Genomic DNA, 17,515 nt, shown 5'->3' on the forward strand with positions numbered 1-17,515 from the left:
TTTGTATATCAAATTTTCCTTTGTGTGACTTTTTCCTAATGAGTTTAGTACTAAAGTGTTGGTAAGGCTAAAACCTTATTAATTCAAAGCAAGGAGTGCCAATGTGACTCTAAAACATCTGAATGATTGAAAAATGTCTAGAGAAATTGGTTTTGTTACTTTAGAATACAGTGCCTATTAGGTACTAAGATAGATGAGTATAAATAAAAGGAAGGTTGTGCATAAAATGTTTTTAGCAAACATAAAGCATACAAATCTCAAAGATAAAGTTTTATTTCATTCGTTACTAGACTTGTTTGTTATAGGAAGCTTTGTTTTTCTTCAGCTCTTATATTAAAATTATTAAAATCTTCCTTGAAAGGTATAAACATGAGTTTATTTTTTAAGGAAGATATTCTGCATCTGAATTAATGCAGATTTATAACTTGTGTCATATGAATTAATAGATATTGGAGGATATCTCTTCCCTGCTAAATATAAAAGTATTTGATGGATTATCTCCTAGAAAATGATGCCAGTGTCCTCAGCATGGCACTTTCTCCCCCCCCGCATGGCACTTTCATTGCCCAGCACAATCTTTCCTCTATCTAATGTTCAGCATCTTCTCTAGACTGGGACAGACCAAGGAATAATTCCATAGAGCTTCTTTACAGATCCATCTTATCCTTAGGCCATTTCCAGGGCCAATGACACTACTACTCAGGAGTTTTCTAGAAAGACTACTTCATGACCTTGTCTAAACTAGACTCATCCTAAAATCATCTCATTGTGAAACTGAATCCGAATGGGTCTCCACCAGTATCACAGCAGATGGATTTATCAGAAGCATGCTTGCAGATTGATACCATTTCAGAGCAGGTGTCCTCGTCAAGAGGGACAGGGCCAAAGGCCAAGAGACCTACTGGCTTCTAGCTTTGAGCCATTCATTGTACTGCCAAATTCCTATCTTAGAATCTCCTTATTTGTATCAGTCAAAACACATCTCTAGGTGTAAAGCCCTTTCTAAAATATCTCCTGCCTTAACATCTGGGCATTAAAGGGTGTTTCTGCTCTGATTTGAGTTTTCCTACTTAGAAGTTCCTCCTTTTGACGTTAATAATTAACTATTAAACTAACTTACCCAAATTATTCAAGCTCAGTTTATTTAAAAGGAGAGTGTCTTCAAGAAGGTTATATCCATGGTTTACTGATACCTCCAGCCATGGGCCTTTGGGGCATAGTTGTTTTTTTAATCTTCTTGGATAAAAGTTGGGGACAGGAACAAACGTAAGTAAAAGAACCCATCTTCATTTATCAAGTTGTGATGAGTGAAATATAAATTCAATAGATGGTGTTAATTTGAAAATAACTTTCTACTTCCTAGAGCACCTGGTGAGTAGTCTCATCTCTGAATGAGAAAGTCATGGAAACATTTTGATTTGATTTGTAGCTTACAACACAGCAGCTTTATGGGATTGTTATTTTTAAAAAATCTACATAAGTGATTATTTGAATTCCTCTTTAGAAGAGCAGAAAATCAAGATAATAATCTTTATTGCCATTGATTGCTTATTTCTATTTGGTTCATAATTTTCTTTGTATGTTCCATGTACTTATTATACATAGTAAAGCACATGTTTCTTTGGGGTAGATTCTAATACTGTGATTTGAAAAACTATTGCAATTATTTCTGAATTTATAAATTAATTCTTCACAAATTTTGGTGTTATTATAGAAATATTATGCATTTCAAATTATGTCTTAAAAATACTGATTTTGGGGTGCCTGGCTCAGTTGGTAAAGCATCTGACTTCAGCTCAGATCTCACTGTTCTTGGATTTGAGCTCTGTATTGGGCTCTGTGCTAAAAGCTTAATCAGGGAGGCTGCATCTGATTCTGTGTCCCTCATACCCCCCTTCCCCCGCTCTCTTTGCCCCTCCCCCACTCATGCTGTCTTGCTCTGTCTCTCAAAAAAATAAAGGTTAAAAAATACTGATTTTGGGGGCACCTGGGTGGCTCAGTTAAGCATCCAACTCTTGATTTCAATTCAGGTAATGGGTAGGGCTCTCCACTGACAGTGTGGAGCCTGCTTGGGATTCTGTCTCCCTCTCTCTGTCCCTCTCCTGCTCATGCTCACTCTCGCTCCCTCTCTCAAAATAGATAAATAAAAATACTGATTTTGTATCTAGAAATAGCATTTTCGTACTGAAAAGGGACTGGAGAGTGTCTAATTGAACCTAGTTATTTCACATATAAGGATAAATCCAGACAGAGGGGAAGGTGACTTGCCCAAGACCATGCTGCTAGAAGGAGACAAAAGCAGGGCTTGTATTAAGGATTATTTTTTAACCACGTTGACTTTTTAAATTTTGCCATAAATATATACATAAATATTGAAAATATAAACATAAATATATACTCAGGGTGTCATAAATTTACAACACTCTCCCACCCCTATTTGATTTTCTTGCGTGGCCACAATCACCCAATTCCCTAGGTAGTTTTTATATATTCCTTTTTTGAAAGACAAGTGGCAGAAGTTCAGAGAGGTTGAGATTAAGTGACTTCAAATTAGTAGTAGAATTAGTACTAGAAGCTGGGTCTCATGATTCTGAATTCTTTCTACTACATCATACTGGCCTTAATAAGCATCTCCTCTCTTTCTCTGAAAAAGTGACAGTGTACCCTTTACAGCATAGCAAACAATTGAATTAATTTGATTGATTGGTTTAACAAAAATTTATTGAGCACCTACCATGTGATAGGTAGTAGGTGGTATAAAGCTTGTATTCTAGTGGGAGAAGCAAATAATGATGGATGAATGGACTTATGAATGCATGAATGAATGAATAATATTCAGTGATTATCAGTACAAGGAAGCAAATTATGCAAATATCTGGGGAAAGAACATTCCAGTAGAGTCCAAAGTCTTTTTTTTTTTTTTGCCTCTCTGCAAGCTCAGTGGCCTGATCCTCTTTCCTTTTTAATATTTTTAATTTATTTATTTTGAGAGAGACAGAAAGAGCGAGTGAGGGAGGGACAGGGAAAGAGAGAATTTCAAGCAGGCTCTGCACTGTCAGTGGGGAGCCCAGTGCAGTGCTCAAACTCACAAACTGTGAGATCTTTCTTCTTCTGGCTTCTCCTGACAGGGAGTGGCGCTCCCTGCCTATTTTTGTAACTCCCCTCAGGGAGTGACATTTCCGGCTAGAAAATGGCCAAGCAGCTGAATCTTTGCAGCTTCCCACAGGTCCTCACTTTCTTTTTTTTATTAATTCAAAAAGGGCTTCTTCCAGAATATGACAGTATGGGCAAGGAAAGGACTGTGCCTGTCTTAGGTTGGAGACCTGCCAATCCTTCTTACCCGTCATGGGCACACCCCGAAGCCTGTGTCTGAGTAGCCTGTCTTAGGTTGATAGGATGGTAAGGCCTCTTACCCATCATTGGCTAGCCAGCCTGTGCCTCTTGCCAGAATATAGCTTTTCTGATCGGCCGTATCGAGCTTAATATAATGGACCTGGGTAGGCTGCGCCTATTTGCTGCCTTAGGAGAGCCATGACCTTATTGAATAGAACAGAGCCCAATGGCAGCAAGATCAATAAAACCGCAATAGGTCTTAAAAAGGAGGAGATAGGGTAAAAGTCCATGAAATCCATGAAGAAAGGACTGTCAATGTGTTCCTTCCTCCTCTTCTCCAGGTTCCTTTGAAGCTTCTTTTCCCAACATGGTCCTAAAGAAAAGACAAAGATTTCTCTCAAGGAGATTTTTTCTCCCTGGAGGACTGAGTTTTTTGATCAATTTGCTTTATGAGTCTCTCTGGCAACCATCTGGCTGCATCTGTTTTTTGTTGGTAGATGCAAACTGATCCTCGTCCCCAGATTAAAACTGGGTCTGGACCATGCCATTTGTTATCCAAAGGGTCCTTCCAAAGCACGGTAGCAAAAGTTTTTTGTGTCTCATTTTGCCAGAGACGCTCAGCAGCTGAGCGTCCTTCTTTATCCAAAGTTAAAAAATTTAAAATAAACAGTGCATGGTGCAAAAGATTTCTGGGAGATCCCTTGATGGGGTACTAGTCCCCCCTTTTATTTTATCAAGGGTATTTTTTAAAGATAGATGTGCCCGTTCTACTATACCTTGTAAAATGTGTGTTATGTCCATTTGCCAGATGGCATTGGGCACTAGTCCTCGAGGATTTATTCCCAAATGAGGAACAGGTAAATGCACAACACAAGAAGGGCACTGTTTTACTATTTGTCGTGCCTGTTCACGAGTGACCTTAAATTGTAGCCTTAGATGATGAATTTCAGAGAGGGGGCCAGGCAATTTAGAATGAGTTAAACCTGAAATTCCTGTCTTATAGACAGGTACTGTTGCAGTCTCAGTTGCTGAAAAGAGACCAGCCACAGATTAAACCTCTCTGGAGTTTTTTGAAATAATTCACTAACAGCAACAAGTTCAGCTCTCTGTGCTGAAGTTTCTCAGCTTGAAAAGAAATGATTTTAGGTTTAGAATGATTTTTTTATAAATAATTATAGAAGCCATGCCATTAGAGGACCCATCAGTAAATGCTAAAAGAGCATCCTCTAAATGCTTAGTTTTTATTTTTTGTGGGGGAGAATAAAAGAATTTAATTTGCCAAATTGTAACATAGGGTCCTTAGGTGTATTAAAGCCAAGATTGCCTGTATATCCAATCATAGCAACCCGAAAATCCCTGTATTAATTTCTCAATCTGAAATTTAGAATATGGAAGAACAATTTCTTCTGGCTCTTAAGCAAACAATTTTTTGCTTCTTATTCTCCCCTTAATAATTATTTGTGCTTGGTAAAATTATTAAAAACCAAGGCTTATTGTAATTAATCCTTGTAAGTATGGCCCCTCGTAAAGCCTCATTAACTTTAGATAAGGATTTCAGGGCCAAAGGATTTAACTCTCGTTTGTAATTTGGATGGAGGTCTTTATGCAAGATCTCAAACAGAGGAATAAGATCTCTAGTAGACAGCTTAAAAAGAGGCCGAATCTAATTAAAATCTCCCAATAGTTTTTGAAAATTATTTAAAGTACATAAATGCTGTCTTCAATTGTAAAGGCTGTTAAGTTACAGTTTAAATTTAGTGACACTTATATTTTGATTACTAAAGGTATTAAGTAATGACCTTATACCCAAACATTAAAACTTTAGGGACGGTACATATATTTGAGCAGTTACAGCATTTACCCACAGTCAAAATTACACTTAGCAGACTATCAACTTTTAGAAATCTTAGTCTTCCATTAAGGGCTTAGTAATCAAAACTTTTTTTTTCTTAGATGGTAAACTTTTGAATCAATTAAGTATACAGCAGCTTTTTAACAGTTTTAAATATCCCCAGTCGTTTTGCCACGAGTTAAAAGGCACAGACATCTACAGGCCTTATCTTATACCCATCACTAGTTGATTTTGCTTTAGTTTTAACTTGTTAGACAGCCAATGAATTTAATCTTAATTTATTATCAAGTAAGACCTTAACGTTTTAACTTACTAAGAACCTTTAAAACTATTTTAACAATTATTTTAACCTCGAAATTTGGTGCAAAAAAAAAAAAAAACCACCCTGATTTCTGTGGTCTTTTGTTTCTTATCAACTAAGGCAGAGGGAGAAGCTAGTGTTATGCAAATTGGCTTCTCCCAACCCAGCGGATTGCAACCTGATGGCCCTCTGGTTGCCCTGAGCAATGGGGCTGTTTTAAACTTTTAGCTGTTAACCTGGGAAATAAATAGATCTCTTTCTTTAGACTCTTCATGGCTCAAAATTTAATTTACAAACTTCATATCAACTCTGCCTATCTCAACGGGAGGGCATTTGCAGCAACCCAAAACAAGTACTCCATATTGCCCATCCCTTATTTTTTATAATACAGTGACGCAAAGACAAAGGTTCACTCACACACACACACCAGAGGCTATCACTGTTCCTCCGCAGAGGTTTTAGAAAAACACTTAGATACCTTTACTCCCTGTGCTCTAAGGGTCTCTGTTTAGACTATTTGCTTAATTCCTGCCCTAAAATCACCGACCACTTACCCCAGCCGTGGACTGCGTGAAAATTTCACCTAGCCGGCTGCTTTTTTTTTTACACGAGCCGTGAACTGCGCGGCCATCCGCACAGTTGACTCCTATTAAACTCCTTCAAACTCCAGCCGTGGGCTGTGTGGCAATAATTTCCACAGAGCCGGCTGCTTCAAACCCCCCAGCCCTGGACTGCGCGAAAATTTGCCCGGTCGGCTGATTTTACCGATCGGCGTTTTTTACTGGGTCCCTCTCACTCAGGCCTCACGTTGGGCGTCGCTTGTCGTGTTCCCTCAATCACCCCACGTTGGGGGCCACTTGTCTGGTCCCGCCCCGGCCAGCAGGGCAGTAAATCCTTGCGGGTTCGTTCCTGAGGGAGGGAGAGAGAAATAGGGCAGGAGGGAGATACAGAGAGTGGAGATGACACACGATTTTTGATCAAGCCTCTTCCTCTTTATTAAGAAAACACCGAATCTTATAAAGGTTTCGAGGTGGGAGAACAAGGCAGCTGACCTAGGTCGGTTGCTGGGAAACACGGTTAAGGGATTAAGGCTGGAGTAAAAGAGGAACCAAACTAAGGTTTTTAGCACAGCACTGAAGGGCCGATACCACCCTGCCTGTAGGTGATTGATCTTTCTTCTTCTGGCTTCTCCTGACAGGGAGTGGCGCTCCCTGCCTATTTTGTAACTCCCCTCAGGGAGTGACATTTCCGGCTAGAAAATGGCCAAGCAGCTGAATCTTTGCCGCTTCCCACAGAAGCACACTCTCTTTTCCTATGTAATAGCACATATGCCTCTCACTATTCAAATTAGCCGCTTTCATGAAATACAAGTAATAACCTAGTTTATAGTTTTAAGTGTTCTTTAAAAAAAATGAAAATACACACATTTAAAAATTTATTTTAGAAACTTATGTAGACTCATTTCCTTTCTTGTATAAACCACATGAAAAACAAAACTGGGAGTAGCTCATGGTTGCTCACAAGCTTATAAACTTGACCTAAACTATCCACCTAATGACTGAGAGAAACACCTGAATATAAAGTTCTGCCTGATTCATTGATAAGCTATGTGATTTTCAACAAATTATCCTCTTTATACGTGTAAAATAGGAATAATACCAGTATCTACATCTTATACAGCCTCTCATAAACCACTGTTATTATCCTTATTGTCGTATGATTGTTACTATTCTTCAAAGACCTCCATCATTACTTCCATTTCTAAAAGCATTCCCCCAGCTCACCTTTGTTTTATCCTTTTTTTATCCACTCAGTATCACACAATACTTCTAAGATTACTTCCTTTTAACTCATTTAGTGAAATAAATGAAACTTACCCTTTATTGAGTGCTAAGCATGCTAGTGTTTTCATATACATATTCTCATTTCATCCTTACTGCAAGCTGGTAAAGAAGGTGATACTTTGGGGCTCCTGGGTGGCTCAGTCGGATAAGCCTCCAAATTCAGCTCAGGTCAGATCTCACATTCATCAGTTCGAGCCCCGCGTCGGGCTCTGTGCTGACAGCTAGCTCAGACCCTGGAGCCTGCTTCTGGTCCTGTGTCTCCTTCTCTCTCTGCCCCTCCCCCTCTCATGCTCTGTCTCTCTCTGTATCAAAAATAAATAAAACATTAAAAAATTTTAAAAAAAAAAGAAGGTGATATTTTCACAGGTAGATTATTTTGGTCTTAGAAAGGGTTGGTGATTTTCCATGGTCACTCAATCAGTAGATGACAGACGGTGCCTTTGTTGCATTTTTTCTTCACTGAGCAAATACATTGACCGTAGGTACATATTCCAGTCAACAGCATTACAAGTCTCTTTGCTTCAGTAGCTCAGGGAAAGTGTTATTAGTACCTTTCTAAATGTTAGCTACACCTCCAGCTCTGTTTCTCAAGTCTTCTTGGAAACTATGCTGAAATTATCATAGATCACTCATAAACTTTGATTTAAAAATATCACTTTTGAGAAAATGTGCCTAACTCATAGGTCTAACAGGAGAACAGGAGAAACTTAATAGAGGACCAGGGGGAGGGGAAGAGGGAAAGAGAGTTGGGGAGAGAGAGGGACACAAAACTTGAGAGACTATTGAATACTGAAAACGAACTGAGGGTTGAAGGGGGTGGGGGGAAGAGGTGGTGGTGGTGGAGGAGGGAACTTGTGGGGAAGAGCACTGGGTGTTGTATGGAAACCAATTTGACAATAAACTATTTGAAAAAAAAGAGAGAGAGAAAATGTGCCTATCTGAACTTCTCAAGTGAGATGAAAAAATTAGATATATAACAAAATGCAATCATCTAAAGATATCGGCCCTTCTCTTTCCCTGTTTCAACAGATATGTCATTTCAGCACCAAAAATGTTCCGTGTTGGAGCATCTGAAAATGTTGTAATTCAAGTTTATGGATACACCGAAGCATTTGATGCAACAATCTCTCTTAAAAGTTATCCTGATAAAAAATTTAGTTACTCTTCAAGCTATGTTACTTTATCCACAGAAAATAAATTCCAAAACTCTGCAATCTTAACAGTATGTATTTATTCTTCATTTGCTTTATACATACAGAATATTCTCCACAAAATGCATACCAACTTTGAATGTTGATAATGTAGAGATTTGGCCATTTATTATCACTCACCACTGTGTAATTATGCAATAATGTCAGTCATCTCTGGTAATATAGATGAAACAGAAAATTCTAAATTGAAGAATTGTGTCTGCTTTTTGAGCAACGCATGTGAATTGTAATGATCGTATTGGAAAATAAAATTGTACGAATGCAAAAATATTTGAAAATGAAGTGAAAATTTTTGATAACTGTGAAAATTATCAATATAAGGGAATTCGAAAATATGAACATGTTTCTTGATCTGTAGTAAAAACCCCAAGGATGACATTGAACATTTGTTAGCTTGAACTCCAATATTCTGCAATTATAGCTTCCAAAACTAATATAATTATTGGTTTCTAAAGTGAACAACTCTCATTGACAAACTGTAGTTAATACAAAAAACATTCTGGATCAAATAACTTTTCCTTCTATTAAGATATCATAGTGTACTTTGGTTAGAGTAGTGTTTGCAACCATTTCTTACTTAAAATTCTAACTAAAAATTACTTCATACTCAAAATATTGTTTTAAATTCTGATATAAATTCAAAAATAAACAACCAGAAAATCAAAGACAACCAGATGTGGAAGGTGCATTTAGACTGGCGTTTCTTTAAAGTGAGCTCTTTAAAAATTAATTAAGTTTGAAATTTTTAAAAGAGCTTAAGACTAGAGGGGTGCCTGGCTGGCTCAGTTGGTAGAGTGTGGACTCGTGATCTCAGGGTTCTGAGTTCAAGCCCCACACTGGGTGTAGAGATTACTTAAAAATAAGTAAAATCTTTAAAAAATAAAAATAAAAAAGAGCTTAAGATGAGAATTATACTGATATTTAATATTTTGAATTTATTCTGTAAATTTGTTTTGATTTTATAATTATATAAAACTCATAAGGATAAGAAGATTACACCTAGTCTGAGGTTTTATATATTTAAGTAACATTGTAATAAAAATAAATTTTCATTATATTATAACTAATTAAAAGTCAGCACTGAGAGTCCTCCAGGACATTTTTTTTTTTAAATGGAGTCTGTTTATTACCCAAGTTTGAGAAACACTGATCTAAATTAATTGTAACCAAATGTGGGAATTTTTTCATTAGTGTTCTTTTAAAAATTTTTTTTAACTTTATTTATTTTTGAGAGAGAGAAAGAGAGAAGGAGACAGAGTGCGAGCTGGGGAGGGGCAGAGAGAGTGGAAGACACAGAATCTGAAGCAGGCTCCAGGCTCTGAGCTATCAGCATAGAGCCTGATGCAGGGCTTGAACCCACAAATCGTGAGATCATGACCTGAGCCAAAGCTGGATGCTTAACTAACTGAGCCACCCAGGTGCCACTCATTAATGTTTTTGATTGCAAATCCTCTAATACTGTAAATACTTACTCTTACTAGGTTTATTAAGAATTAAAATTAATTTCCCAATTAATTTCAGTAGACACTCTTATCTGATGTCACTGGCCACACATGTGTAGCTGTTACCTTTAAATTTAAATCAATCAAATTTAGCTACAATAAAAAAATTCAGTTCATCAGTCACAATAAACACATTCCAAGTGCTCAAAAAGCCACATGTGACTGATGGCTACCATGTTGGACAATGTAGATATTGAATATTTACATTGTCATAGAAAGTGCTCGTGACTCACGCAGACTTAGTTCATTGAAAGAATAGACTAAGCAGGCAATCATAAAACTTGATGCATATCTTCTGCATTTAATTTTACATTATAATGTATCTTTGCCAATTGTTTAATGTTGTGCCAAGGTCTTTTCTTTACGCATGGGTGCCATGGTTGAGTGTCAAATCTTATTTATTATGCGTTGCAACTTTAACAAATCATCTTTGTTTACAGTTTCTGTTTCTTTAAAGCCGAGAAAGAACCTAAAGACACTTGAAAAGCAATCTGAGTGCAGAATCTTTATAGGTTTTTACTGTCTTCCAGACTTTCCAATACTCTCACAGATTTTATTCCATGACTGTTGGTTTTGGGGATTAACTTTTATCCCATGTTTGCAAAGCCTGAGTTTTCATAGAAACACTTTTCTTTCTTTTATTACTCTTTATGTATTATATTTGTGTATCATGCAAATATATGTAAAGTGAATAATTACAACTGCATACACTAAATGAGAAACCAGGCAGGTCAACCAGTGGGAGCGGAAGGATGGAGATAGAGTACAAAGTGTCCCGGGAGTGGGGAGCATGGGCTAATCCAGTGAGCTGCTGAAGTGAACTGTTAAGAAGCTTCTGTAGCAGTAGCTTTACTAAATGTATATAAAAATTAGGAAACATGGACACAGAAAGACGTTTAATTGCTTAAAGCTAAATCTTGTCTATGACATTTGACAGTGACAGGCTTCGGGTAAAATTTATTCAGTATTCTGACTCCTCTATGACTTTTTAAATGGTTAAATACTCGTACCCATTTTTTTTTGTTCTATTGAGATGATAGTAGGACTCAGAAAATCGACATGTTTTATTACCTAAAAATTATGCCCTATTCCATCAACATTTTCTTTAACAGATACAACCCAAACATTTGTCTGGAGGACAGAACCCAGTATCACATGTGTATTTGGAAGTTGTATCAAAGCATTTTTCAAGATCGAAAAAAGTGCCAATAACCTATGAAAATGGATTTCTCTTCATTCATACAGACAAACCTGTTTACACTCCGCAACAGTCAGGTAGGGTTTAAGATGCTTCTTCTTCTGAGGGTGGGGGTGGGGGGATGATTGACATTATATTGTAGATTTTTATAACACTTGAAATTAAGTGAAGACAAGTTTCCAACTTGATCAAAGGATTCTCAATTCCCAATGACTTTTACATTTATAAATACCATTTTAATTTAAAATTTATACAGAATTTACTAAATAAACCATTTTAGTATAAGTTTTAAATTCATATGGAAATTTAAAAATGAACCATTGTATTCTCTGCCCCATTAGTTACTTCCATGGAGAAAAAACTTTTTTAAAAATTGTGACATGTTCTGTTATATCTTATTTATTAAACAAGTATAAAATGTAATTGCAAATATAATTTTGGAAATGGGAAAATGATTTATTACAGAGCCATGTTCCCCTTAAAAAGTTCCATTGACTTTGGAGCTTTTCCTCAAATTCAGGAAACAAATCCAATTGTAGGAGTGAGATGTTGCGGCAAAGAAGAAATTAGATCACAGAAATATATGGATATTAATTTTCTAAGGGACTCTACCTAAGAAAGTTTCCAGTGGAATATTGCTTCATATTAGTGGCTCCTCTGGTAGTGGGAGAAAGAGCATCCCAGCAGTCAAAATTCTATGCCTAGTGAAGGACTGGATTTATTCCCAGTGAAGCAAAAGTAAAACTCAAAAAAGTGTAAATCCTACCCAAATATGGTCACATGTCTGCAGTTGGTTGAATCCTCCATCTCTCCCTCTTGCCATCATTAACTTTCGAGTATGTCAGAGATGGACTTATAAGAGAACTACATGTGGGGGGGAGTTTATGGCATTTTAATAATGCTATTATTGGTGAAGGACACAGGATGGGAAGCAGGACCAGCCAATGTTTGGGGAAGTCCTGTTCACACAGCGCACACTTGCTAAATGTTGGTTGATGTTGGTGATGACAGTCGTAGGAAGGAACAGGCCTAACCATGACCACTGCGGCAGGAGTACCTGTTCGGATAGGCTCCAAAAGGAAAGGCCTAGAAAGGGTGGGATATTGCTGTCAGCTTCGACAGATTGTCATTGGCAGGGTAGCCAATGACTCCTGAGTAGCATCTCTTGACCTCAAGAAGAGGACTGACTATGTACATAGAGCCCATAAGGCTTGGGCCCTTTAAAACATAATCACACCTAGAAACAAACATATCTTTGATATAAGTCCTCTTTACCAAAGGACTAATTTAGAAGCTTGGACGCTGTGGAGCCAGATTGTCTGGGTCCAAACCCTAGCTTGGGCTGTTGTGAGCTCTGTGACCCCGCACATGTTGCTCAGTCTCTCTGAGCCCCACTTTCCTTATCTGTAGGACAGAGATAATAATAGAACTTACCTCACAGAATTGTTGTGAGAGTAAAGTGAATTCATATGAGTAAAGCACTTAAGACAGTGCCTAGCTCAGAGTAAGCACTAGGGAAGTGATTTCTGTTACTATTTGATCTGTGGAAGAGCACAAAGCCTTATTTACACAGAAGAAAAAGAATTACTGAAAAGTAATTCTCTTAAAATTGATTAAATCTTGTTATTTATAGCTCTAATGTCTTGATCCACACATTTAATGTGAAGATCCTTGAGGGATTTTTAGTGTAAGCATCTTTAAGGCTAAAGGCTTACATCTTCAAGGCTTTGTAGATTAAGGACTTTAGAATATTAACCAAAATCCTTCATTTCCATTTCCTCTCCAGCCTTATCACCCACCACGCTCCCCCTCATCTCTGAAAATCAGTCAAACTGACCTCTTTCTAGCTGCTTTCTCACGTTATGTTCCCACTCATATGAAGGCCTGTGTATCTCTGAATGGTGCATTCATGCCCCCTACCTCATTAACACCTGCTCAGTTCCTACCTTTCATGCATGGAGCTCGGCCCTCTCTGACCTCTATGACTGCTTCCCATCTCCCTCTCTGCACTCTCAGAAAGTCAGGCCCTGTCTTCGTAGAACTTCCCACCCTGGATGGCACATGCATTTGTGATTATCACATGTTCACTCTCACCTGCACTCCGTGTCTGATTTGTCACACCGCCCTATCTCCAAGTCTATCATCGTGTGTACACATAGAAGGCTTTCAGTACATTTTTTTTTCAAAACCTAATAAGCCATTATCTTTGGTACTAAAGAATTCTATTGATCTTGCCTCCGATACCCTGTTGCCATGAAGGCAAGATTAATTTTCTAATATAGACACAAACTAGGTTAAAAAGTAGGTAAGTAGCAATTGTAGAAATAATACCAAAATAAAAATAATAAGCATTTGTTGAGTAGTTACCATGCTCCAGGCTATGCAATAGCTTTGTCTCATTTGGCCCTCACAATGCTATAGAGCGGATACTAGCAGTTCTGTTTCGCAGAGGAGGGAACTAAGATTTAGAGGGATTCCGTCTCCCACGCTGAGACACACTAGGAAGCGGCCGTCCATGGAGTGAAACCAAAGTTTCGACCTCCAGGGCCTCCAGAGGCCTGAGCTCTTAACTTTATGAGACATACTACATCTGGCAGCATCCCAGTGACACTCAGGCTGAATTGGGTGTGTCCCTAATACAGGAAGGAGGACACAAAGTGGGAGAGGGATGAGGGAAAAGGGGACAGCAGAGTGTGTATGGGGGGGCGGAGATTTACTGAACATTTTGCTTTGACTTTATTGAAACCAATTTTAGAGAGCTTAATGTGGCTTCTTATGTAGAGCCTTGCATAATACTAACCCTTTAAAAGAATTGTGGCTCCAGTTCAACTTTATTTTGTGGGTGAGGTTTTGGCCATGAAATCATTTGAGCATCAGTAAATGAACATCAGAGAAATTACAATATGTCCTATTGGAAGGTACTAGACCAGCAGATCTCAGGCAGTAAGAGCTCAATTCTAAGCGGATGCATTTGTTTAAAAGGCAGGGATCTATTAACTGAGGGAAACAAATGAAGAGAACTAATTGTTCTTGAGCCCTTGCCATTACACATTTAACAATGACAGAACAATCGTAGGATCTGGCTCAATGAGTCTAACAATACCAAACAACTCAACGCTGCCTTTAGCAACAATAAGAGATACTTTGGGGGTCTTGTTGGTTTTTATAAGTGCAAAAGTGTGTAATGTTGAAATCAAACTACCTAATTTCCCACTAAAATCTTCAACTCTAATATGACAATATATTATACTCCCATATAACCATATGGTAGAGATCACTATGAAATTCTTTTTTATTTACTATGAACTTCTTGATAAACAGTGGCCTAATGTGTGTTCCCAAAAAGTTTTATGGAAAAACAAAATGACTCATACTTTACAATCACTAGGCAAAGTAGCTCTTTAAAGAAGTCCAAGAGAATTCTCTTTAAAAGAAAATAATCTTCGGTAATGTATATGTCTGTAAACTAACTTTTTCTTTCTTCTAAAATGTATTTTTATGTATTGATTTTTGTGATTGAGGTTTTTTTAATTATACTCATCTCTTTTAAGGATGATTATTGTAAAAAAATCAAAATACCCTTGTGTTTAACAGAGGTTTTGACAATATCAATTATTCTTACAGTGAAGGTTAGAGTTTATTCACTGAATGATGACTTGAAGCCAGCCAAAAGAGAAACTGTCTTAACTTACATAGTAAGTATGTTATTTATATAAATAATCATTTAACTCACTTTCAAGGTTAGGTACACTATTCTATAACTCTGCCCTAAACCCACACTAGCTCATTCAATGTTTGGTAAATGGTTATGGAACATCTTCTGTAAGTATAACATTGTAAGTCTATACCTCAATAATAGATATATACAAAAAAACTCATGAAAATTAACTTTCAGCAAGTTGTGATTTTGAGCTAAACCCTTTAAATATATGCTTCATGATTTCTTTCTTAAAGAGCATTGATCAATCACTAAGAATTGATTGAATATTAATTGAGTATTACATATGAGATTTTTTATTTGTACCATTCAAGATAAAGAATTATAATCTGGGCCACTTACACTTAAGAAGCTTAGAGTTTAGGGGCGCCTGGGTGGCTCAGTCAGTTCCGCGTTGAAGTCTGGATTTCAGCTCAGGTCATGATCTCTGAGGGTTCGTGACATTGAGCTCCGCATCGGGCTCTGCTGGCAGTGGGGAGCCTGGCTGGGATTCTCTCTCTCACTGCCTTCTGTGCCTCTCCCCAACTTGTGCTCTTTCTCTCTCAAAATAAATAAACACATTTTACAAAAACCTTAGAGTTTAGTAACATACAAGCACATGTGAAAAATAGTGTTAAACCATGAGATATGTAAGGGTAGGCAGTTACCAGCCCTTTATCAGCAACGACATGTGTAACAGAAGACATGTCTCTTGCGGTCTTACCCAGTGTGTGTCACAGCCCTACAAGACGCCTGTGAGGAAATAACCACTCACCTATTAACAGCAGTCATGGTCTTTCACTGTAGGCTGCAACACCTTTTCTTGTACTAAAAAAAAACGTTGTAAGATGAAAACCTTACCAGAACACAAGTATAAAGGAGCGATGTGCAGGGATAACTCTGAAGGCTTTATAGCTTACAAAAATCATAAACCTTTAACAAACTTTAACCTTTGGCTATTTTATAATGAATTACTTGTGAACCATCAGAGTGTGCCAAGACCGTGGCTGATAACTATTGACATAGACTGTAAACCCTGGTAGTCCAGAAAAAAGATTAGGGAGGCCAAGGATGGGTCCAGGAAGAAGTGAGATTTGGACTAGACCTGTCACAATGAGCAGAACTGAGAGCGGTGGAAAAGACGTGAGCGGGTTGCTAGAAAGGAGCAACAGAGAGCAGAGTCAGAGGTGAGACTGGACAGGAAGAAAGCAGTCTGATTCCAGAGCAGAGGCATCCCCGGGAAGAGAAGGGTCAATAAGACTTGAAAGTTAGGATAGGGCACCAGAGACTTGAATAACCAGACCTGGAAGTTGAGAATCCATGTAGCAGGTTGTAGGGAGCCCCTGCAGATTTACTGATGGAAGGGAAGTGTGTAGCCATGAGCACCACTACAGTAGAAGTGAAGGGGTGTGCAGGGAGCCCCACCCTCCCACCCTGGACTGCAGAAATCTCAGCAGCAGAAGAAATGCAGACAGAGGCCCCTCAGATTTCCTGAATGAGGGTGAGCCAATAAGAGCGGCATTGACAGCCACCAGGAAGCTGACGTGAATTTACCAGTTTATAATGGGTCTGCGTGGGCTGGCTTGTCCTAAAACTGTGAGCCTTTTTCTCTGGAATCCAAGATTTGAGTTGAGGAATAGAAATACCTACTGAGTAGATACTACAGGACAAAACCACACTGGAGTATAAACCAAACAAATTATACATTAGGGCAAATGATGCATGAGATCAGAGGGAAGACTAAATGGAGGTGGGGGGTGCTGATGCAATCCTTTTCTGGAATAGAATAGGTTTCAATTAAAGGAATAGACACAGATTTGTAAGAAGTAGTGAAGAACTTACTGCATAGGAAATAGGATGAGTTTTCCAATGACAGCAGGAAGGAGTAAGAAATGAGACCGCAAATAAACTGGCTGAGTGGTATTGGGAGCCTGGAAGGGAACAGTGAGCAGAAGCAGTGTCAGCTCAAATGCGCTTTTTCTGTCTGAAAATACTAGAGGATGTGGGCAGAAGCTTTTTATTTTTATTTCTCCCAATCAAGCTTCAGTGCTGAAAAATTCTGGTACAAGGGAGACTGGATGGCAGCCATCCCACGTTTGAGCTGCCCCAGGAGGAGCGGATTGAGGAATCTGACCCCAGAGCCTCCGAGAATCAGTACACAGGAAGTGCCCTGAAAATAGGGCTCAAGAGAGATCATCATGGAAGCACTGTGTGGGATCACCTGCAGGCATGAAAAACAGCCCAGAGGATATTTAGCCACCCTGATTCTTGTTCAGAACAGACCTTTGTAACTTGAGGAAAAATCACCTTAAAATCCTGACCATGAATTTCACAGTCACAGCAGCACATGGTGGTAAATTTCTGGATTAAGGTCAAAATGAACCTCTACATGTAGTCCAAAGAAAGTTAAAAAAAAAAACAAAACACCCTCCTTTCAATAATGTTCAAACCCACACACAGAAGGGAGTTTATGGGGAAAGCTTTATGAAAACTTTCAAGTTTGATTAACCATGTTAGGTGTTTAATCAAGTTCAAAATGTCCATAGGGCACAATTCTAAAAATGTCTTGCTAATAAA

At 38.2% G+C, this 17,515-nt stretch overlaps 1 protein-coding gene across 1 annotated transcript in view; it reads left to right on the forward strand.

Moving 5' to 3' along the window:
- Positions 1-1,193: 1,193 nt before the first annotated feature.
- Positions 1,194-17,515, forward strand: part of C5 (complement C5) — an 84,843-nt gene continuing 68,521 nt past the window's right edge. The window contains 4 exon segments of the mRNA XM_029920942.1: positions 1,194-1,266; positions 8,360-8,552; positions 11,156-11,318; positions 14,866-14,936. Coding sequence (XP_029776802.1) covers positions 1,202-1,266; positions 8,360-8,552; positions 11,156-11,318; positions 14,866-14,936 — 492 coding nt within the window. The 5' untranslated portion in view covers positions 1,194-1,201.

Source organism: Suricata suricatta, chromosome 13 (genome assembly GCF_006229205.1).
Source record: "Suricata suricatta isolate VVHF042 chromosome 13, meerkat_22Aug2017_6uvM2_HiC, whole genome shotgun sequence".
NCBI classification, from domain to species: Eukaryota; Metazoa; Chordata; class Mammalia; order Carnivora; family Herpestidae; genus Suricata; species Suricata suricatta.